The sequence below is a fragment of the Arachis stenosperma genome, chromosome 2, assembly GCF_014773155.1.
Source record: "Arachis stenosperma cultivar V10309 chromosome 2, arast.V10309.gnm1.PFL2, whole genome shotgun sequence".
Classification (NCBI taxonomy): Eukaryota; Viridiplantae; Streptophyta; class Magnoliopsida; order Fabales; family Fabaceae; genus Arachis; species Arachis stenosperma.
The window spans coordinates 15,731,222-15,755,520 of NC_080378.1; the positions used below are offsets into that span (position 1 = coordinate 15,731,222).

Here is a 24,299-nt window from a genome sequence, read left to right on the forward strand (position 1 = left end):
AATAAACTACTTTAATTTCTTGTATATAGTTATCATTATCCATTTTAATGTTGTAGATAGTAATAACATCAATAAAACAAACCCACTTAGTTAATGGTAGCTTTAGTATACTAGTATCTTCCATAATTACCAATGAATGTGGGTAATCCAAGCACCATTATTGTTGGCTGTGAAAAGCCATGATGAGATAGATGTTAGTGAACCATTAATTTATGTTGTAAATTGATTAATTGAGTTTATCCCAAAGTGATGATGCTTTTGTCTCGTGAATTGAAGTATATATGACACTTTGTTCTAATTTGAATTTTTTTTTTAATCAAATTGCCGATACAAAACCAGTCAAATATTTATATTTTATATATTGTATATACTTAAACACACCTAGTTACAAGTTAAATTACAACCAATGCAATCACATGGCTGGTCACATGTTTTGTCTCATTTGATTAACATATCATTTGGCCTATATATAATTATTGAAAATAAAGAAGTGTAGTTAGTGATTAAATATCTTCAATTTGGCTCAATCTTATTAATTATGAGGATTTTGCTAAGTAGATTATTTGCTAAAGAAATGGAAACAAAACAAAACAAAAGGAAAGAAGAAAAGTTTTGTTGAAAAGTAAAACATTTTTGCTTTGTTTTTCCATTTAATTTGAAGAACTCTTTTGATCATCATGATATATAGTTGTTATTTTATGAGGAAAAGAATATATATATCTTCAGTTATATGCTTACTTTTGCTTTAATTTGTAGAATGATTTTTTATTTTAAATAAGTGTGCATTAAAATTAGTTATTAATATAAAATATATATTAAAAATAAATTAAACTGTATGAATTTTGCTTACTCTTTAAATTATATTATCTAAATATAAAGTGTTGGAAATAATGGTGTTGAATCTTTTATTTGATTATTTCTTTCCATACAACAAATAAAAGTGATTTTATCCAAAAAGTAAAATTATTATTCTTCAAAAAAGTGATATATATTCTTCAGCATGTGACCCTTTCCACCTTTCAAACAGATTCTTCCCAAGTCTGTGACTATTTCCATCAAGATTCATTGATGCTTAAGTGTTATTAAGCAATCATTTCTAACTGTATATACGATTAATAAATTATATTATTTGTGCTATTTTTATTTTATATATTAATTTAATACCTACTTTTATTATTAGAATAATAATAAATAACTTTATACTTCATCATCTAACAATAAAAAAATAGAACCAATTACATAGAAAAAAAACATTCTCACAAAAACTAAAAAGTAAATCAATCAAATAGAAATTAATTAGTTAGCAAATTATTATTGTTGCTTTAATTTATATCCCTTGAAGTTAGAAAACAAATTCTTTTTGCATGATAAAACTAGATAGAAAGTTCAAAACAATTTTTTTTTTCCTTAAAGAAAGAAAAATCTTAAATACCTTATCTCCCTTTTTTGAGAGAAGAGTATATATACAATTACAAAAGGACAATGCATATATCTTTTGATTTCCTTTAATTTACATTCTTATAGAATTTGAAACCTTAGTTAAATCAATGTTATGTTGACACATACACAACTTGCAACACTAATACCTTAAATAAAAGATTATTAGATATGCATAATAGGGAGACAATGATAGGTTTAAAAACTAAAGAATAATTAAGATGTCATTGTATGTGAATAGTAATAATACATAAAACAATAATGTTCTTTTTTTAAAAAAAAAATATATGTCTGGCCATAAAGACAAATAATACAGCATATAGTTGTGTGTACAAATAATATATATTAGCCAACTCATGTGTACATAACATATATTATATGCATGGTTCCAAAATAGCCTATGTTCCTAAGAAGCAAAAAAATGGTAGAAGCAGAGATGAGAAAAATGAAGAAGTTGAGCTACCAAATTGTAACTGGGAGGTGGTTCATGATCTTTGCCTCATGCTTAATCATGTCAGTTTCAGGAGCAACATACATGTTTGGTTTATACTCCAATGAAGTCAAATCCTCATTGGGATATGACCAATCTACCCTCAACTTGATTAGCTTCTTCAAGGACCTTGGTGCAAATCTTGGCATATTCTCAGGGCTTATCAATGAACTCACACCTCCATGGGTGATTCTCTCCATTGGTGCAGCCATGAACTTCTTTGGTTACTTCATGGTTTGGCTCTCTGTCACTGGCCACATTGCAATTCCCCACGTTTGGCAAATGTGCCTATACTTCTATATTGGTGCACAAATCCTTCCATTCTATATACTTTTCTATTTGTGTTCCATATGCATCAATTTATTCTCCAAAAAAAAATCAAACGTTTTAAATTTATCTTTGAAAGATACGGTTGCGAATCAAATGGATCATTTCATAAGTTAGATGATAAAATATAGCATAATTATTTTGTCACATATTATCATCTAATTTATTTTATGATTCGTGAGATAAGTTTAAATTTTTGAGAATCAAATTGATAAATACCTAGTCTTTTAGGTAATGTTTGTTTTCAAGACTCATAATGAAATTTAGTACTATATATGGTAGTTAGAAATTAAAACTAAAATTTCAATCTCAAAACTCAAAATTTCAATTTTGAGATTCAAAATTTTAGTACTTTTAAAAAGTGAGGATATAGAGAACTTAAATTTTTGGAGATGAAAACTGAAATTTTAATTATATTTCTTCTCAAAAATACTCTTATTTAACCTTTTAAATTTTAAATTTGTTCTTTAATCTCTATATTTATCTTAATTAAACATAATACTGAGACATAACATAATCTAGTATACTTTATACCAGATATAATACAAAAATTTAATTTAGTCTTTGTCTCCTTTTCAAATGCAGCCTTAGGAATTATTTAAATGATTAGGATGCGTTTGTTTACAGGGACGGGAGACTAAGATAGGGACATAGAGTTGTATTTGACAAATAAGATATGAACAGAAATATTGTGTTCAGAAACATTAAATTAATGTATTTTGTGTCTATCCTAATAAAAAAGACATAAAAAATACTAATAAATGATACAACTTATTTTTTATTTTTATTTTATTATTTTTATTAATTTTTTATAATTATATTTTTTATTAAATTTTTAAATAAAAAAATAAAAATAAATTATATTTTTATAATTTATTCTATTTTATTATTAAATAAAATACAAAAATACTAAATTCTGTATCTTTGTTTTTCATGTTTTTAAGACATTATTGTACCGTATTTAATATTCTTATTCGTATTTGTATTTGTGCGACATAGGAGCTAATTCGCAATCATTTGCCAACACTGGTGCATTGGTAACGTGTGTGAAAAGCTTCCCAAGAAGCCGTGGAAGTGTTATTGGGCTTCTAAAAGGCTATGTTGGACTAAGTGGTGCAATCTTCACTCAACTCTACCATGCTTTTTATGGTGATGATTCTAAGGCTCTCATCTTGCTCATTGGATATCTTCCTGCTGTTATAAGCTTCTTGTTTCTCCCCACGGTTCGAATCCTCGACATCCTTCCGCAACGGAAGGAGCTGAGAGTTTTCTACAAGCTTCTCTATATATCACTTGGTGTTGCTGCTTTTCTGATGCTGTTGATTGTGTTACAGAACAGGTTGAGTTTCAACAGGGTTCAGTACATTGTTGATGGCATCTTTGTTCTCTTGTTGCTCCTTCTTCCACTTGTTGTTGTCTTTAGAGAAGAACTTAACATCTTCAACAATCATAATAATAACATCAATCATGCTTCTTCTTCTTCTGATTTCAAAGTTGTCACACAAGTTCCATCTCCTGCTAGTGAATTGTCCCAACTAGAATCACAGTCACAGGTAGTGTTCAAATTTCAAGTGCAAGTAATTTAGTGATACTTTTGTTATGTGGATGTTATATATTAGTTAATATGTTCAATATCTTATTAGATTGGTAAGTAATTTAATATAAATTTTAAGAGAAAATAAGTATGTGTTTAGTAGTTAAGACAAGACAATAATGTATAATAAACAAAGAAAAAAAATACTCTTTAGTAGAAGAATAGAATATAAATAAAGACCGAATTAATATATATTTTAAGATCACATGATAAATTTATCGTTAGTGAAAAATTTTAATTTTTTTATTTTTTAATAATTTTTTTAATTTATAATTTTAACATATGTCCTCCTTAGAACACACATAAATAACCATATAAATAATTTATTTTTTTAGTATTAAATATATTTTTATCTCTTTATTCTTTTAGTGTTAGATATTATGTCTTAAGTAGTAAATATGGTCTAAGATAATAGAAAATAATAGAAATTTTGTCTCTTTGTTATTGTTTAAAATTTAAACGGATAAAAATTGGACAAATTATTGTGTAAAAATCTTTTTTTGTCAAACATATTTGTGCCTCTCGTAGCATAAACAAAACCTTAATATTTTGTATCAAAATGCAATATATATTTTTTATTTTTTTACTCTTAATTAATATTATAAAGTCTAATCTTTTATTATATAAATAAAATTCACACTTGGTAATATTAATTGAACAGGTAGCACCAAATTCCAACATTGCCATTTCACATGGTGGAACTTCATGTCTAAGCAACATATTCAAACCCCCAAGAAGGGGAGAGGACTACACAATCTTGCAAGCACTTTTCAGCATTGACATGTTAATCCTCTTCATAGCAACAACATTTGGTGTTGGTGGAACATTAACAGCACTAGACAACTTGGGACAAATTGGTAAATCACTAGGTTATTCCAAGAAGAGCCTCACAACATTTGTATCCCTAGTTAGCATATGGAACTACCTCGGACGCGCCTCTTCAGACTTCGCGTCCGAGGTATTCCTAAAAAAATACAAGTTCCCCCGGCCGTTGATGCTCTCTCTTGTCATGCTTCTATCTTGCGTCGGCCACCTTCTAATCGCGCTTGGAATCCCAAATTCACTATACTTCGCCTCCGTGATCATCGGATTCTGCTTTGGAGCCATATGGCCATTAATGTTTGCTGCAATCATATCCGAAATTTTCGGACTCAAGTACTACTCAACATTGTACAATTTTGGAGCTGTGGCTAGCCCTGTTGGATCATTCATACTAAATGTGAAAGTAACAGGCTCTTTGTATGATAAAGAAGCTTTGAAGCAATTGGAAATGAAAGGACTAGAAAGAAAAGTTGGACAAGACTTAACTTGTTTAGGAGTACAATGTTATAGGTTGCCATTTTTCATAATCACAGCATCAACATTAGTTGCATGATAAAGAAGCTTTGAAGCAATTGGAAATGAAAGGACTAGAAAGAAAAGTTGGACAAGACTTAACTTGTTTAGGAGTACAATGTTATAGGTTGCCATTTTTCATAATCACAGCATCAACATTAGTTGCTTGTTTAGTCTCATTTATTTTGGTCTTGAGGATTAGGGAATTCTATAAAGGTGACATTTATAAGAAGTTTAGGGTGGAAATTCAGACACATGAGGCAGAAATGGGAGCTTCAAAAGGTGAAAATCTTGCAGCCACTACCACAGCCAACATAGATGTGTCACATAATAAAGACAATGTAAAGTTAAAAAAAAAATTGTATGTATTCATAGTTTTCTTGATGTATGACTTATTATATGTTCATTTCATGTTGCTTTAATGAACTCGTATAGTAGAAGAATTAATACCCTTTGTTTTCTCTCTTATGTGCTTCTTTTCTTTTCTATGATGAACCAATTATCTAAATGTTAATGTTGCAAGTGTGAGAAGTGTTGAAGTTAATCTCACATCAAAAAAAGCAAGAAAGAGTGAGGAGTTTATAAGGTGAACCCGAAATCATAATAACCTATTTATTGTAAATCGTCGAGATTGAAAGAATAAATTCGAAAGATGCAATTTTTTTTAATAATTAAAAAATATTAAAGAAACAAAAGAATTGTATTCTAATTATTTTTTTCTTTGTTGTTTTTATAAAAATTATTAGAAATTAAATTATTTATTCACTTGAATATATATTTATATTCATATATTCAAATGAATAAGAAGAATTCATATATATAGAAAGAGCTTAACAAAAGATATAAACATTTCAATAATTATTATTATTATCTCGTCGGAAATGGAACAAAAAATTCGTAATTAATCTATTATTTTAAAATTTTGAGTTGAATGTAGTGTCTTTTCATTTATGTTCTCTCATTTCTTCCCCTAAATCTTAGAGCTGTCTCCACTCTCCACATGATATAGATTTTAATATGATTATGCTATGGTGACTATGTAAATATTATTAAAATTAAAGTCACGTTTTTTTCTATATTTTAGTAACTTTTTTTTAACCAACACTTTTAAAAATGCATTGTTTAACAATAAAAAAAGCATTACTGTAATTTTAGTAATATTTTTTGAAATACTATAATTATTATAGTCACCCTAACATAGTCATATTAAAATAACATAGTCATATTAAAATGATGGGATATATATATTGCTCTTTATAGTATCTACTACTTTTTTTTGGATTGGTAATTTCAATTTTAATTATATTTTTGGGGGTTATGGATAGGTATATATAGGTCTGAAACAGAGTAGGGTAAAGCCCAACTAAAGCCCAAGACCCAAACCAAGGACCAACGTTTGTTTGTCTTTTTCACTAAGAAATATACTATGATTAATTACTCTATAAAATGGGAACTATAGTCTATGGAAAAAACACAAAATGAAAAAAAAAAATAACTGTGAACTATACCTAACAATAAAAGATTACTATTTTAAAGAATATGAAAAAAAAAGAATATGAAAAAAAATTCCATTGACCTTATTATGATTTAGTATTTTCGATTTGAATAGAATTATTTTAGGCAACAAACACATAATATGATTCCAAGTTTCCAACTAAAACAACTAGAGAACAAGGGTAGTCATTATCTACTAATATCTGCATAACAACATAAGCATTAAAAAAAAGTTATTTATGAATGGTTAACCTTTTCTTTTCTCTAGTTGTTTGTTTAGCTAAAAATTAGTACTATAAATAAATAAAATCTAAATGCCACCGCATTTGCAGTTCATTCTCTGAAATCTAATGTGATTCCGTTGAATGCTTCATTAAAGTGCAAAACAACAAGTATATAAAGTTGAAATCTATATTAATCTAACAAATAATAATAATAATAATAATAATCTCTAGCTAGGTCCCTTGTTGACCCCTAAATAACACTAGCACAGTATCACCCTTTTTTATTTTCAAACCGACAAATATATACATTATGTACTATGCTTGATTTATTCATTACTATATATAATAAAATATAATTATATAAGCCCTACATATGCATCATGCATGGCATGAAAATTAGAATATCTTGTGGCTAATATTCACCAACCAATTTTGTTTCAATATTTATGTTACCCTATTTGCCAACCCGACCAATCAACCTAACAAGCTACTATGTATACTAGGTACTAAATCTATAAATAATTGGAGTTGACTAAATTTCTTGTTGACTTGGATCTTGGACAATAATATATTAAATATCTAACTAATTACCTATGATATTTCCGGTTTCATTTTCTGTGGCACTGTTGCACCCTTGGCATGCCTTTAGAAAAATATATCCAATAATAAATTAATGGCCCCATAAATTTAATTTCTCTTAGTTCGAATAAGGCTTTATAAAATCACTGACATAATCGAAAATATTGAGTTTTTTGTTTTAGTACTCAGTTTTACAACACTTGGGCCCAATAATAAATTCTGACCAGAAAAAATTCGTAAGAGTAGGATGAATCCAACTATATTTGACTAAGGGATTAGTGAAGACATGTCACATTCTGTTGCAATTCATATAGGTGCAAAATGGTGCTTAGTAAAAGACGAGTTATGCTGCCTCAATTTTATTTATTTATTTAAATCAATCAATAATAATAAACTATCCTAATCTTATGTTTTAATCTAAAAATATTATTTATATACTAAAATTAATTATTATATATTTGTATATAAATATATATTATTTTATTTATTTTTAACATATATTTTATATTTTATTATATATTTTATATTAATAATTGATTTTAATATATTAGACTTTGATTATGTCCAACAAGTGAGGCTACTAATATAGTCCACAAAAGGATGCAATAAGGAACAACAGCGATGGATGGATATGGATCGTTAAATTTGAAAGAGGAATGACTAATTAAATTTAAATGTTTTCATATCATATATATATATATATATATATATATATATATATATATATATATATATAAAGTATATATATGCACGGGGCTTCATCACTTTATTGATTTTCTTGTCACGTATATTACATTACTCATCTTTCAGGAAGCATTTCAACTTGCACTCGTCAGGAATAAAAACAAGAGAAATCTGTTTGCGGATGTAGTTTGTAACGTTGATCTAATCATCTATCTATGATTTGAAAGTGTTTAATGTTAACTTTGTTTCATGTTTAAATCTCCTGCTAATGCATGGTCACTTTTGTTTCTCCTTTGTAGAGTTTTTATCTATTTGATCTTAAGAAAAATGGTGTTATTGAGTTTGGAGATTTCTGACAGTTGAGTGTATTTCACCCAGATGCATCCATTGAAGATAAGATAAAATGTAAGGTAGAACCCTTACATAATAATGATTCATATTCAAATCTCATACCTTCTTTTTTTTTTTTCCCTTAAGAATCATATGCATGATTATTATATCGGACTGAATAAATGGGTTATATTTAATTATTCTCTTTTTTCCTTGTCTGTCCTTCTATCCCGCGATTTTTACTACACATCTCTATCTGTATATCTATTGCTATTAGCTTACGGTTTGGAGAGAAGATTACTGGTAGTAGTCACGACGAAGATCTTTCATTAGATATCAGAGGTCAGTAGAGTTTACACTAATTCAGAATTGTATTGTATTTACTGTCTCATGTGTTTGAATGTCCAATTTCAACTTTCCATATATTATTTGCTTGATTTTTTTCTTCCAAAATAAAGAGTTTATCTATTTTAAAATTAAAATTTCTTAATTGAGATGTGTTTATAAATAGAGACAGTACTCATGGATTGATTCAGAGTTTTCTCACTTTTCTCGGGCCCATTGTATTATTTTTTTAATAGAGTTTGTTTTATAAATTGTAGTCTGGTTTTTCCTTCATCTCTTTTATCCCATTTTAAAATAAGAATTCCCATGAATATGATAAATAAGATTAATCCTGAAAAGGAAACATGGACTCTTAAGGTAAGGATAAGTAGGCTTTGGACTATTTCCAATTTCAGTGGTCAGCTCCTCCTAAATTCTATGGAGTTGATTTTAATTGATAAATCTGTGAGTTCTGATGTTTCAAGCATGCCTTATTTAATATATTATGGTATAATCTTATTTTGTTTTAAATGCATTGTTCTTTGGTTGATTTGGAGTGTTTTTTTTTTTGTTGTGTTTATAACTCTTAAACGTGAAATTTAACATGTTAGATCCTTATCTCATGCTTACTTTAATCTACTCCTGGATTTATTTGTTCCGTTTGAAAATATTATTTGTATTTAATGTTTGGGTCTTTGTAGTTGTCTTCTATTTTGTAATTAGAGATCTTTTTTTGCTGTTATTTTATTTAATGTGTGCGAATTATACATTTCTTCTGGTGGTCGGTGATACCAGAGTTGATACAAATTGTTTTGTGTATTGTCAAGACTACAAGATACAAACTACTGTTCAAAAACCTATGATTCATAGGTTCAAGCTCTTTCTTATTCCAAATCAAGGATCATATAGGGCCACTAAGTTCAAATCTTTGATTCCATAGTTTAGGTTAAATATAATTTTGTCTCTGTAAATTACTGCTTAATAATACAATTTTTTCTTATATTTTGATTTTGTGACTCCAAATAATTATTTGTAGGGTTGTTAAGTCACCACATAATCATATTACTCATATCACCTTTCTTCTTTTTAAACCATTAAAGTTATTGCTTTATCTATTTTATTTTGGAAAATGATTCATTGTGCCATAAGCTGATCCACTGAAATTCATGATTATTTTGAAAATTTTAAATATGGTTAAAAATTAACAAAGAAAAAAAAGGCAAAGAGTATTTAATTTGTCAGACTTTCAGCACTTTTTAAAATTGTGTGCTTTTTAAATCTTAATATAGAGCTAGATTAGAATGTTATGAGGCTATTAAAAATTTGTATTTTCTATACAAAAATGCTTTCTTGATTTTTTGGAATTGTTGTTTGAGTTGACTTCTTTCTTGTTAGTGATATTTTACAACTCTATACTTCTTTAATTTTATGCCTTTGTGGGTAGGATAGATATTTTTAAGAGTAATGGAATAAGATCATGTGATTTGTTGAATCTGATAGGTTGAAAAAAATTTAGAGACACATAAGGAACCTTTTTATTTTTCATATAGCATATTAAAAATAGATTATATTTGGTGCATTCCAATAGCCGTGGAGTATTCATCCAAGCGTCACTTTCACAACATTTAGGAATAAAGAATAGAAGAGAAAGCAAAAAAGTAAGGTCTTCTATAGTGCGCTCTCTCTCTCATTTAAGTTAAGATTCAGATTAAAAGGTAGTGGTCAAAAGATTTGTAAAAACGAGTTGAAGTTGAGGTAAGCATCAAAGTGGTCCCTGAAGTTATCTTCGAGGTTTAAAGTAATTCTTGAAGTTAAAAATTTGTCTAGATCGTTCCTGAAGTTGATCTCCGGTACTCATAGTGGTCTTTCTGGTAAATTTCGTCCAGCTGGCGCAACCGAAAAGCTGACCTGGCGTCGTTGGTGACACGTTAGCAACCCAAAACAATGTCGTTTGTGGGGTGGCACCAAAAAGACATAAAACGACGTCGTTTTATGCCAAAAAAAACCCCTCCCTCAACGTTACACTAACGTATCGCATCCCACACTCAAACACTCAAACACACAAACACAACACAAAGCAGAGCTCTCTTCTTCTCCGTTACCCTCTTCACTGGCACCAGTGCTATTGCAGTCACCGGAGCGTATTTCGGTGGAGAACCTAAGCTCCAGAGAATCGCCTTCATCATCTGCATCAGACAGAGAGTTGTGAAGACGAGTTTCTCTGATATAGGTACGCAAAAAAAGATATAAATGTGTGGTGAAGTTCTGTTTTTTGAATTTTGTTGTTAATCTATTATTCACAAGGGAAAAAATGTTTTCTTGGAGTGTTTTGTGTTGGAATGCATGCTTGTGTTTTGGGGTAGTGGCTAGGGTTTGATCAGGAGGAGGTTTCTTAGTGGTTAGGATAACTAAGGGGGTTTTTGTTAAGACGAAAACTTGTTTTCTATGTCCAAGGGTTTATTGCAGTTACAGTTTTAGTTATGGAGTTAGTAAGTTGGTAATGTGGTTGAAGTTTAAGGAGGCTGATATAAGAATAAAATTTTTTAAATTGCAGATGGGTGATGATTTGATTACCATCCTATTTCACCATGGAGGATCATTCATCACAGATGTTGATGGAGGTGTGACTTACAATGGTGGAGATGTCTCTGAGTTGCCAGGAGTTGATACAGAAAAACTGGATGTCTTCTTTGTCCGAGACTACCACAAGGATCTTGGATATGACAAGGTCAGTCAAACATGGTGGCTGGTTCCTAATAGGACATTGCAAAATGGTATAAGGGCTTTAACAAATGACAAGAAGCTGTTGGAGATGTGCTTCCTTGGTCAGCAGAACAAGGGAGTTGTTCATGTTTACTATGAACATGGAGTCTCAGAACCTCTGTACATTGAGGAAGCAGAGGCAGTTTCATCTAAAGGGAAGGAGCTCTTGGTGATACAGGATTTGAATCCCACCCCAAACCCCACCACCAATGATAATGCCGAGCCAATTCCCACCACAGCAGCATCTACTCCAACCTCTGCACCAAATGACACCACTATTCCCACCAAAAAATCAGACTCAACTACAAAGCTCCCACCTATTTCAATTACTGTTAGTAAACCAGCAAAAAAAATACGCCCTTACCCCACTGCAACTCCTATGTCAAACCCCAATCCACCCCCAAAAATAGTGACTCAACCCAGTAATACCAAGCCGAAAAACCCACCCAAAAAAATGTTGCTCCCCATTGAAATGCCTAAACCATGGTCAAAATCAAAAGAGACCAAGAAGTCTGTTGTACCAAGGAGAGGGACTAGGAATGTAAAATCTGCAGTACCAAAACCATATGGAAGGAGGCCATTAACAAGAGCAGCTGCTAGTGGAACTAGTGTAAGACGTAATGGTAAAGGAAAACAGCCCCAAACAGAACATGTGGCATTGTCTAGCTCAGAGGATTCCTCAGATAGTGAAGCGAGTGATGGTTGTAAGGAGGATGAGCCATATCGGCCTGATGGTGATTTAGTGTCTAGTGAGGAAGATGTGGGTGTGGAGAGAGTAGCAGGAAAGAAAAAAACAAATGTGAAATTCAGAACCAGGATAGATAAGAAAACTTCTAAATAGAAGAGGGCTGTAATGGTTGAGGATGATGGTCCCGTGTGTGCTGACTCAGGCTCTGAGGATGATGCACGTTTTTTTTGGACCAATTCCTAGGTTCGGGTCCATGGGAACATATGATGATGCCCAAGATGAAGGTTATGAGGAATCTGATGGTGGAGACTCATGGCACTCAGAAGAACTGAAGACTCCTCCAAACTCTGAGGATGAATTGGAGGAGGTTGATTCGGATGAGGTTTTCCCCGTGTTTAGAGATGAAGGTAGGTTTGGAGAGCTTAGGCTTGTTGTTGGAATGACATTTACTACAAAGATGGAATTCAAAGAGGCTGTGCGTGAATATTGTATACAGGAGGGTCGGAGGATTTGGTTTAAAAAGAATGATAATGTAAGGATGAGAGCAGTGTGTAAGGATGAGAACTGTGGATGGTTTGTGTATGCTGCTAACAACACTGAGAACAATTGCTGGCAGATCAAGACGTTCAATGATGATCACAGTTGTGCAAGGGAAACCAAAAATAGATTGGCTAATAGGAAGTGGCTGGCCGGAAAATTGGTGAAGAAGCTACGAAAATATCCTAACTTAAGACACTGTGAGGTTGCTCAGTATTTTAAGACAAAATGTGACTTGGAACTAAGCAAGTGTTCACTGACTTGGGCCTTAGGAGATGCTAGGGCTGTTGTGTATGGTGATGCTGCTGCCCAGTATGGGATGGTAAGAGATTATGGGCTGACACTGTTTAAGAGTAACCTAGGCTCTACTGTCACAGTTGGAGTTATCCCTTAGCCCAACCCTGATGATGAACTAATATTTGAAAAGATGTACATCTGCTTGAATGCCTGTAAGAAGGGTTTCTAGCTGGCTGCAGACCGCTCATAGGCTTGGATGGAGCTTTTCTGAAGACCCAGCATGGTGGCCAGATCTTGTCTGCAATTGGACAAGATGCAAACAATCACATATATGTGATTGCATATGCAATTGTCCCTGTTGAAAATACTGAAAACTGGAGGTGGTTCTTGGAATTACTTCATCAAGACTTGGGAGATTATAAGCAAAACAAGCTCTGTTTCATTTCAGATATGCAGAAGGTACGATTTATCCATGTATTTGTTGTTTTGTTGTTGTATAATTTGTATAGGCTGCTCTGATAGTAGCATGAGTAATTGCATAATTTGTATAATTTGTATAGGCTGCTCTGGTATTAGCATCAGTAATTGCATAGTTTGTATAATTTGTATAGGCTATTTTGGTATAATTTGTATAGGCTGCTCTAATATTTGTTGTTTTGTTGTTGTATAATTTCGTTTTATATATGCTAAACTGCTGAACTGCTGTGTATATAATGAAATCCTGCTTTGCCTAAATAGATGGACTACTACTCAATGAACTGGTACATATATATTGAACTGATATGTAATGCAACGAACAGGGACTAAATTGATGTTACTTATAAAACTGTAGGGACTAAATTGATGTCACTTATAAAACTTAAGGGACTAAATTGATGTCACTTATAAAACTAAAGAGATCAGTTTGATGCTCGATAACATGTATGTCACTGTTTTCTTTTTTAAATTCAGGGCCTAATCCATGCTGTTAAGGAGGTTTTTCCAGGTGTCCATCACAGATTCTGTGTGTGGCACTTATGGAAGAATTTCAATAAGTAGTCGAAAGATTTCCAGCTAAGAGGGTTGCTATGGGAGTGTGCAAGGTACACCAGCCAAGATGGGTTCCTAGAGAGTATAAAAAAGATTGAGAGGGTTAACAAGGAAGCTTGTGAGTATTTGAACAAGTGGCCTAGAGACTCTTGGAGCCGGGCTTTCTTCAGCAACGCACCTAAAATAGACAATATCTGCAACAATGCTTGTGAAGTCTTCAACTCAAGGATCAAAGAAGCTAGAGCCAAACCTATCATTACACTGTTAGAGGAAGTCAGACTGTATGCAATGAGGTCAATCTCTAGGAACAAAGTGAAGCTTAGTTCGAGCACTGGTATTCTACCACCTATACAGCGCAGCAGATTGGAAAAAATAAGGAAGGAGTCAAAGAGTTGGGTCCCGATGTGGTCTGGTGACTCTGAGTACGAGAAATTCGAGGTTCACGAGTGGCCGACTAACATGGTTGTTGATATGGGAAAGAGACTCTGCACATGTGATTTTTGGCAATTGGGTGGTGACATACTTTTACTTGTTTCTTGCATTGTTATTTTTTTTTCTTGACTGTTGGCTTAATATTGGTAATCTTTGAACTTGTGATAATGTTATTTAGGGATGCCGTGTGTGCATGCTTGTGCTGCATTGGAAAGGGTTGGTAGAAGACCAGATAAGTTTTGTCACCAGTGGTTGACAATGGAAGCATATAATAACACATATGCCTTCCATATCAACCCAATTCCAGGTCAAGCCTTATGGAAAAAGTCACCACATAACAGACCACAAGCACCTAAATTTAAAAAGAAACTAGGTCCACTTATGAAAAAAAGAAGAAAGGATGTAGATGAGGAACCAAGTGGGGGTAAAAATCAGAGGAAGAAGATGAAAAGAATCTATCAAAAAGGTCACTGTCGTTATTGTGGTGAATCGGGACACACGAAGAGAAAATGTAGAAAGAGAGCTGCTGATGAGGTGGCTGCTACTACTGCTAAGGCTGCTGCTGCGGCTAAGGCTGCTGCTGTCCAACCTCCAGCTGCTAATGGTGGTGAAGCCACCCTTGTCCCAGAACCCCCCACCGAAATTCAACTTGAAGTCAGTCAACCACCGTTGTCACAAACCGATGACTCTCAAGAGGTTCACAAAATTAAATCACATTTAATCTTATTATGTGCATGTTCTTCTCCACTTTTAGTAACTATTATACATGTCTTCACTAATAGGTCTTGCCTCCTCCTGTGAGGCCACCAAAACTGCCTCCCAAAAAGAAGTCATCCAAACAAGAAAAGGCAACTCCAGGAAGCAGCTTTCAAGCAGCAACCACCCCACCTGCTGCCACCCCACCAGTAACCACTCAACCCACAACTCTTCCTCCGTCTCATCCTATGCAAGGTGCATCACAGGGGACTGTAACAAGACTTTTTAACTTCATGAAGTTTGTTCCGAATCCTGGATTCAGACCACCAAGAAACAAAAAATGAAGACTAGGTTTATTATGTTTAGGAGAACATTATTTTGTTTAACTATTTTGATGAAGCAGTGTGCTTTCTGCATTTAGAACCCAACTGTTGGGAATATTTTTGTTCAAAACTTGTGTTCTCAATATGTTGAGAACTTCTGATATACTTGTAGAATATTGCCCTGGCTCTTCCTTGCCTATTTTGTATATGTTTTCTGCATTAATATATGATTATGGATTATGACCTCACTGAACTTGAGCTGTGCCATATTTTCTTTTTGTTGTTCTCTGATATGCCATTATGATTAAAAAAATTAGAGGATTCCATTAGTACTGCAGGAACAATTATTTACATATAGCCTCTGCTTTATTCAGATTTTAAATTACTCTTGGACAGTCATGTGAAACAGTTTAATCTGCATTCCTTTCAACCAAAATGACAAGTAACATGAACAGAACAACATATGCATATCACATGTCACTTAGTTTTTGGCTAAATACAATTGACTCTGCTGCCTATCCAACCTTAAGACAAGCACAACAACTAGCAGCAGCAGCATACATGTAAACAAGAAAATCTCCCCCATTTTCAGAAATCTAACTTCAGACTCTAGTCTTCCAAGTTTCCAAGCAATCTTTATCTTCCATTCTTTGCTGTCGTTTGAAGGGCTTGTTCTACCATCACATGTCACCGTATCTTCTTCCAGAATTTTATCCACCCAAAGAAACAACCCACACCACCTCTTACCTGCAGTCTAAACCCAGGAAAGTGAATCAACCAACTTTACCTCCAGATTTACAACAAAGGACATAATCAAGCACTTACATTGTAGTTTGGGCAACCCACAAACGCTGTCCTTGGATTAGAATCCGTCCTGACCATCGCAGCACTGGTCTCGACCCGCATGCACACTATTCTGGCAGACGCGCATCTCTATTTCTATTCATTCTCCTCATGATGCTTCCAAACGATCTTGGGTTGTTGGAGCTCCCAGCTGCGTTGCTTGCGCTAGCCATAACATCTGGTGTTCGAAGATGAAGACAACACTAAAGACTCACCTCTGGTGCAATGGAGATGAACGGATAGTAGAGAAGAACAGCGTGTGCGATGGAGAAGAAAGGAGAACAGAATCAATTTGGGGGTTAGGGTTTTTAAACTAAAATTAGGGACCAAATTGACTCTAAAACGTTTACTTGGCCACGTCAGCTAGCCGTTAGGCTGCTAACGTGTCACCAACGACGCCAGGTCAGCTTTCTGGTTGCGCCAACTGGACGAAATTCACCGGAATGACCACTATGAGTACCGGAGATCAACTTTAGGGACGATCTAAACAAATTTTTAACTTCAGGGATTACTTTGAGTCTCGATGATAACTTCAGAGACCACTTTGATGTTTACCTCGTTGAAGTTGGACAAAAAGAAGCCTTGCACTTATCTCCGTATTTCTTTCTTTCATCTTAGAAAATAATAAGTTTGATGAGAGATTTCGGATATCCATTATTTTTTTTCTTCAATAAGCAAATAAACAAAATCAAAGGCTAAAATAGTAGTTTTTTCAAACCCTTAAGATCCTCATCTTTTTATCACTCGACCCTCTCTTTCTCATAGCCCCTATTAGTTTTGAAAATTGACAACTTACATTTTTATAAATAAATTTTTTTTATCTAAGAAATAAATTATTTTAACATGATAAACCAAAGCATTTTTTTTATATACTTGGTTATGGTTCTTATTCATGTTTATCTTTTAAACCGTGGTGTTTATATTTTTAAATTGTATTTGTTATCACATAATTTATAAAGTTGAAAGAAATACAATGTATTCTAAGAAGTGTTTATTAAATGGTATGCTAACATTCAAAGTGAATGTTTTGAAAAACAAGAATAGAAAGAATGAGTATAAATTTGGTCCTAATGTAAAAAGTTTCTGCAAATTATAATGAATTAAGAAAGGATAGTGATAGAATAAATAAATCTTTTATCTTTAATTAAAAAATTAAACAACAAAAATACTTTTACTAAGATAAAAAAATGATCATTCAAAAGGACCGAAAAAAAGATAGTCAAAATAGAAAACAGAAATTTTCAATCCGTGCATTGCATGGGTCTTCAATTTCACTAATTGGTGGTCTTTCTATGCAGGGCTGGTGGACAGTTCAAATTCAAAGCGAAGTTTCAATGTATATAAAATCAAAGTACCAAGTAGAACAAGAATTGATACTATCGAAGTTTCTATATTTTGAATTGACAAATTTATTGTTCCTAATTATAAATATCATAAGACAACATTAACTTGTGCTTAAAGTAAATCCAAAAAGAGTCACCAAAAAAAAAAAAGTAAATCCAAAAAGGAATTTTGTTGTCTAGCTTCAAAAATAACATATGCAGAGTGAGACACAAAAGTTATGATTTTTTTTAAATTTATAAACACGAGTACAATTTAATGAGACAATTTATACTCGGGCCTTACTAATGATGCATACACTAGACCTTAATTGTTCTTGCTCTCTACATCTCACACTTGCACTTGACTTACTCACTCACTGCTACTCTTCGATTATCACTCTCCCCTTCACACTTCACAATTCACCTCGTACACACAATTCAAAGCTCCCAGTAGTATTTTATTTATAGGAATTTCAAGTCAATGACATAACCTCTTATAGTAATTCGAACTTTTTAGCCTATACACTACATAATGAATATAAGGTTTTCACAATCCTATAGCAAGAAGCTTCAATATTCGAATCTCATCTAACAAGATGTATAAGGTTAATATTTCTAGAATTAGTGGACTTTAAAGATATGTTGGAAAATACATACAATAAAAGAGTGGCATTATCAATTAGAGAGTGAAAATACCCACTTCCCTCTTAAAGTATTATCACAAGAAAAGGATGGTGGACGAATTATGGAATGGATTCCCATTATCAAATTCAATCAACCATGATTTTGCATTTCGAAGCATGATGTTTGATGAATAAAGAGCATTTCAGACGTTGGTGGTCAAAGGAGATTCACATACTTAAAAGCAAAGAAAAAAAATACTTGCTGCTTCCCCGAATCCTACCTGACATTTAAAATAATAACTACATTAGACCAAAAAAAAAAAAAAAATTCAACACAGACAACAATTGGATTGTGCTAGGTTTAAAACTTGGAGAAATATGTAACAGGTTTGTGTGCTAGTTGTATCCTAAACAATTGCACTGCCAAAATTTTAAAAAGAGATTTTGAAATATTGAACAAAGATCGATCTTTAATTAAATTCTAAAAAGAAACATGAGAACGGAGCTGGAAGAAAAAGCAACTTTGCAAAGATATGTTCATCATGTTTTTGAGATAAATAGTAGCCAAGTTTAAGTATAAGAAGAGAGACACTTGGTGTACTTTAGTTCCAATCGATGGCCATAATTTATAGTTATATCTCAAAACCAATTTCAAATTGCTAGCGACAGAAACAATGCCTCTTTCAGTCTCTCATATTTCACTTATTCAACCTTCTCAAATATTGTTCTCTGGAAGATCACTTAAAAAATTACTTCCAAGAAATGCGACACAGTCCAAAAGCAAACCAATCATTTGAAAAGTTTGATTGTGCAACCAAGAAAGTGAGGATTAAACTTCTCTTAGCCAATGTGAAAGGAAAACACACAATGAATAAATTGGAAACCAAGGAATGTTTGCTATTTACTGCTCAGATTATTTTAAAAAAAATTTCCGTAAAGGTAATCACTAGCCAGATTCAAAATAAAAAAAGTACATGGATGATCATAGTAATTCCAACTACACTCCCTAAATATTCTAAACATAAGAAATTAACCAATGACACAAGGTTATAATAAAATTTTGAGGACATAGGAATGTTTAGACTTCAGTAATGATATAGCCATGAATAGTCCATCATTCTTGACATAAAAGCAATAAACTTTTTCAGCTCACCTAGCTAATAGTTCATTCTTTGTCAATCCTTAAGTTCCATACTAAGTTTTTATATAGGTTGGTTTGAATTCTATATATTTATACTGCACAATCATGTATAAACCACCTTGTAAGCACTTGGCAGTCTAGAAATTCGTCCTAAGACAGAGCCTCAAATCAAATCTTACTCTAAACCTTAATAGGATGAATAAAAATCATAATAAAACTTTTCCACATAAAAAGAAACAGCTTTAGTTGAAAAACAATAATGTATTACCTTCTTTTATTGCTTCAACATGCCTCTAAAGATCATTTTACAAAGAAACTTCTCTACTTTTTCTTTTTTCATTTTTCTCGAGCATGAACAATTGCAAAAGCAGTTATATCATCTAGAGCACAACTATTGCCATCCATTTGATAGCAAGCTTGTTGCTTTGTCGAACAAGCCCTCCTTAGTTCTTACACAACCCATTGGTCATAGCATCAAATGCTTTGACATCTCGCCAACCTTTATTATGGAGAAGGTTGAAAACCTCTTCAGCAGTTTTATCTCTCCCGTGATTATAGAATCCACCGATCAGTATGGTGTATGGCATAAGGACCAACCCCCCTTGCCAAAAATTTTCTGAAATAATTCAATTGCAACATCAAGATGACTACCTTTACATAAACTGTCCAACAAGATATTGTAAGTAATAATATTTGGGGACTGGCCTCTAGCATACATATCCTCAAGAAGATTTTGCACATCAGGTATTCTCCCTGATTTGCAAAAGCCATCAATAAGAGAATTATATGTTACGGTACTTGGAATCAAATTTCTCTGGGGCATCTCTTTAAGGAGTGTTACAGCTTCATCCAATCTTTTGTGTTTACAATATCCATTTATCATAATACTATAACTCCAGACACAAAGAGCCAGACCAATTTTCTTCATATCACCAAATAAACTTGCTGCTTCATCCACTTTGCCAATTAAAATGTATCCATATATTAATGTATTGTATGTGACTACATCAGGCTTGATTCCTCTGTCCATCAACATATCAAACACTTGTTTGGCTTCTATTATTCTTCGATCTTTACATAATGCATCGACTAGAATGTTATAGGTACATACATCTGGGTTAATGTCTTTAACAACCATATCATTCAACAATTGAGTTGCTTCTTTTAAACGACCGGTACAACACAAACCATGCATCAGAGAATTGTATGAGACAACATCAGGATAAACTCCTCGAGAAATCATCTCTAGGAACAAATTTTGTGTCTCATTTACAAGACCATCTTTACACAATCCATCAATAATTGTTCTGTACATTACTATGTTAGGCTTAACTGTATAACACTCTAGCTTTTGCAAAAGCTCCATGGCGGCTCTTGCTTGCCCCATTTTACATAGACTACTAATTAAGATCCCATAACTAACCTCATCAAGCTGAAAACCTAGAGATATTAGTTTGTCATGAAACCGTAGGGCTTCCCTAACCTTGCCGTTTATACAGAACCCTTTGATGAGTGTGGTCAGTGTTATGATATTCAATTCATGACCCATCTTGATAATCTTGGCCAATGCAGAGAAAGCAGAATTCATTTGACCCAAACGGCAAAAACAATTGATCAACATGCTCAGACTAATCATGGAAGGAGCGATACCCTTAAACTCCATTTGTGCAAAGAGAAAAATAGCAGTGGGATATTCTTTCATGTTAACAACAGACATCAAAATCTTACCAAGTTCGAGTTGAGATGGAGTGCGGTGCTCATTAATGAGGCGAATGAAAAAGGCAACAGCATCATCAATGTTAGTGTGGAACCCAGAAACACTCTTCTTAGCGGTTAATGTTGCTGCCAAATGGGAGTCAGGTTTTGCATTTGAGGAAGAGTGAGAAGCATTACGAAGAGAAACAAGTTTGAGAAGGCCACATCTTCTGTTGTTTGTCATTGCAATTCGGCATGTTACTTACGGTTCTCTTTCTCTTCGTTTCTCAATAAGGTTTTGCCTGTTATGAAATAAAGTGAATGTGTTAGTTGGTGGTGCACATGATTTATCACATTAATTGAGTAAATAGTTACCCACATTGCAGAATTGGAAAAGAATTTGACCCTACGTGTTACAAATTATTGTAACATTGCTGCCTACAAGAGAAATATATATTGTTTATTTTATGTCTAACCTAATGGTATCTTTCTTGGATTGCGTAGGAGGAGTGGCATGAACACAGCATGGCAGAAAGAGAGAGATGGTGAAAAATCGAAAATACAATCATAGCTAACATTGATTAACAAACATAACTATATATATCAACAAAGACTAACAGCCAACAACATCACAAAATCAAAATCAAATTCATGAAGAAACATAGAATTTTAACACAAAAATAAATTACATTATTAGAAACATTATTAATTGGGATAAAATCAAATTCAAGAAGCAAAATGCCAAATCAATTCCCAATTGTGGGTTATCCCCGAGATCAATGATTATCAACAATTCGTGGGTTATTCTCGAAATCAATGATTATCAATTCGTGGGTTTTTTTCCGTATTTAAAACCATTAATTAAAACAAAATCCACTTTCCATTCTTTAAATTTTCCTTAACTTTCTTAGACATTCTTTTCCCAAAAGCCTCAACCACCAAAATCGTTTCATAATCTCTACCTTTGAAATCTTGAATCAAATCTGTTTCCAGCACTTAGGTCTACCCTTAATACTTTTAAAAAGATACTCACTTTTTAATTTTATAAACAATTCTTTTTCTTAAATAAATTAAAATCGAAACATAATTCTTTTCTATATAAATCGAACTCAAAATAGTATAATTCTTTCTTTAATAAATTGAACTCAAAATATAATAAATAAAACCCAAAACAAAATCTATTATTTTCAATAAATTCAAAATCAAATAATATAATTTCCCAAATCTAATTTTTTATAAAATAATTTATAAAATCTCAGCAGCACCACCTCTAAAACTCGGACTTAACCACCCTTATGGGTTCCCTTTTTCTTAACAATTGACCAGCCTTTTTCTCAACAATTATCAAACAGACAATTCTCAATCAATCAGACATTCACAATTCATAATAATTAACAAATCAATCATATTCCGCAATTCCCACGTTTTCCATCAATCCAACTCCAATCTCATCAATTCATAATTACTTTTTACATATCATAGAATCCTTTTAAAATTAAACTCAATCAACTAGTAATCCCAAAAATCAGCCTTCCATAATTCTAGTTATTTTAAAGTCATTTACTCTTTAGCAAAGTTACTATTTTGTTTTAAAAATCAGATTTCAAGAAACAATTCAATAATCAAACTTCAATCCTTTAACAATTCTCAAAATTAATTCCAGTTAATCATAAATCAACATTAACAGCTATCAGAACACCATCAAGCAAACCAGTCACAAATACAACCACAATCCAAACTCAATTCCTCAATTATCAAAACGTCAGATTTTCAATAATTAACTCATCATATTTCAATTTAATAAGTAATATCAAATAAATCACCATTCATAGCCACATTTCAACCAATTCTCATCAATTAGTCACAACTCAACAAATTTTCATTATGACTAGCTAATAATCGGAATTTTTAGTATTCCCAAATAATCAAGAAGTCAAACACATACTCATTAAATTCAGTCACAAGTCCAACTCAAACTTATCATTCAGTCATTCCAAACAATCACAAATTATTTGCAATTACCCACTAGACTTCCGTGGCATTCATAAATTAAATCAGTTAATTTCAAATTAAAATCCCCTACCTCAACTTTCGAATTTCGCAGAAACTGAATTGAAGGCGCGGTTGCAACGTGACGATTGGCTAAGCCGCAACCAGCAACACAACAGCTTCATTCTTTACACAACCAACGAACCTACCTCCAATGGCGACGGCAGCGGAGTAATTCACAGTAACAGGTTTATTTAACATAAATACTTTAACGGCAACCTTCATAGCAGAAACAGAATAACTGAAATAGGGATAAACCTCACCAGGATAGTGGCGGCTCCAACGATAGTTCACCGGCGATCAGAACGGCGACAACGGCAGCGGACAGCTCGACGGCAGCAAGGAGGTACAGCGGCGAGGTGGCAGCGCTGCTTCTCCCTTACGAACTCGTCTCTTTCTCCCCCTCCTCTGCTCGCGATTCACGGCGGCGGCAGAAGCTTCATCGACGGCGACGTAGCAGCAGTGAGGGAACGGCGATCTCCGACGGCGAGCTTGGTAGCGACCAGGCGCGACAGGGCTGGCGGCGTCCTCTCCTCCAACGCGTTTACCGTAGCGGCAGCTCTCTGTCTCAACGTCTCCTGCGATGGCTTGGCGGTGACGCGATGGCGGTGGCGAGGCGGCTGGACAGTGGCAGCAGCGTGGCACATCCTCTCTTCTAATCGCAGCTCCGTCCCTTCGCTCGTTGGTTCTCTTTTCTTTGTTTCTTTCTTACTGTTGCTGCGTTGTGTTAGAGAAAGGGGAAAAGTGTGTATGGTGAGGGAGGTTAGGGTTAGGTTACAAATTTGGGAATTAGGTTTCTGATTTTTAATTTGAGAATTAAGATTAAAAGTTAAGAATTTTATAAAAGAATAAGAATAGATATAAATAAATATTTTAATAAAATTAGAGAATAAAATAATTTTAAAATTAAATATATTTTATTAAAAATATTTAAGAATTTTATTATTAATATATTGTTAAATTTAATTAATTATTTTTAATTTAAATTATAGAATAAATATATTAATTAAATTTTTATATAATATAGTTTAAATTTAAAATATTAATTATTTAATTAAATCATATATTTTTTTATTATTAGAAATTTAATTTCAATTTAAATG

At 32.7% G+C, this 24,299-nt stretch overlaps 2 protein-coding genes across 5 annotated transcripts; one reads left to right on the top strand and one right to left on the bottom strand.

Annotated features, from left to right (window-relative positions):
- Nucleotides 1–1,833: 1,833 nt before the first annotated feature.
- Nucleotides 1,834–5,252, top strand: LOC130962121 (uncharacterized). Its single transcript, XM_057888218.1, has 3 exons — nt 1,834–2,231; nt 3,254–3,807; nt 4,510–5,252. The coding sequence occupies exons 1-3, from the start codon at nt 1,838–1,840 to the stop codon at nt 5,221–5,223; spliced, it is 1,662 nt and encodes a 553-aa protein (XP_057744201.1). The 5' UTR covers nt 1,834–1,837; the 3' UTR covers nt 5,224–5,252.
- A 12,637-nt stretch (nt 5,253–17,889) lies between these two features.
- Nucleotides 17,890–23,957, bottom strand: LOC130958845 (pentatricopeptide repeat-containing protein At1g12775, mitochondrial-like). Of its 4 annotated transcripts, XR_009077973.1 has the most exons (5): nt 23,460–23,957; nt 23,231–23,341; nt 21,181–21,449; nt 19,721–20,068; nt 17,894–18,592 (listed from the first exon to the last, which is right to left on the bottom strand). XR_009077973.1 is itself a non-coding variant. In XM_057885246.1 (3 exons), the coding sequence occupies exon 3, from the start codon at nt 21,389–21,391 to the stop codon at nt 20,021–20,023; it is 1,371 nt and encodes a 456-aa protein (XP_057741229.1). In that variant the 5' UTR covers nt 21,392–21,449; nt 23,231–23,341; nt 23,460–23,957; the 3' UTR covers nt 18,630–20,020. The 4 variants fall into 4 exon arrangements, 1 of the variants encoding a protein (XP_057741229.1); XR_009077951.1 differs by having other exon boundaries at nt 17,890–18,592; nt 19,721–21,449; XR_009077967.1 differs by having other exon boundaries at nt 17,890–18,592; nt 19,721–21,449; nt 23,231–23,345.
- Between the last annotated feature and the right edge of the window lie 342 nt (nt 23,958–24,299).

Excerpts from the sequence above, each read along its gene's own strand:
- LOC130962121 (XM_057888218.1), top strand. The coding sequence starts at position 1,838 with ATGTTCCTAAGAAGCAAAAAAATGGTAGAAGCAGAGATGAGAAAAATG. Across the intron at positions 2,232-3,253 it reads GTGCCTATACTTCTATATTG|GAGCTAATTCGCAATCATTT; the intron begins GTGCACAAATCC and ends TGTGCGACATAG. Across the intron at positions 3,808-4,509 it reads AACTAGAATCACAGTCACAG|GTAGCACCAAATTCCAACAT; the intron begins GTAGTGTTCAAA and ends TTAATTGAACAG.
- LOC130958845 (XM_057885246.1), bottom strand. The coding sequence starts at position 21,391 with ATGACAAACAACAGAAGATGTGGCCTTCTCAAACTTGTTTCTCTTCGT.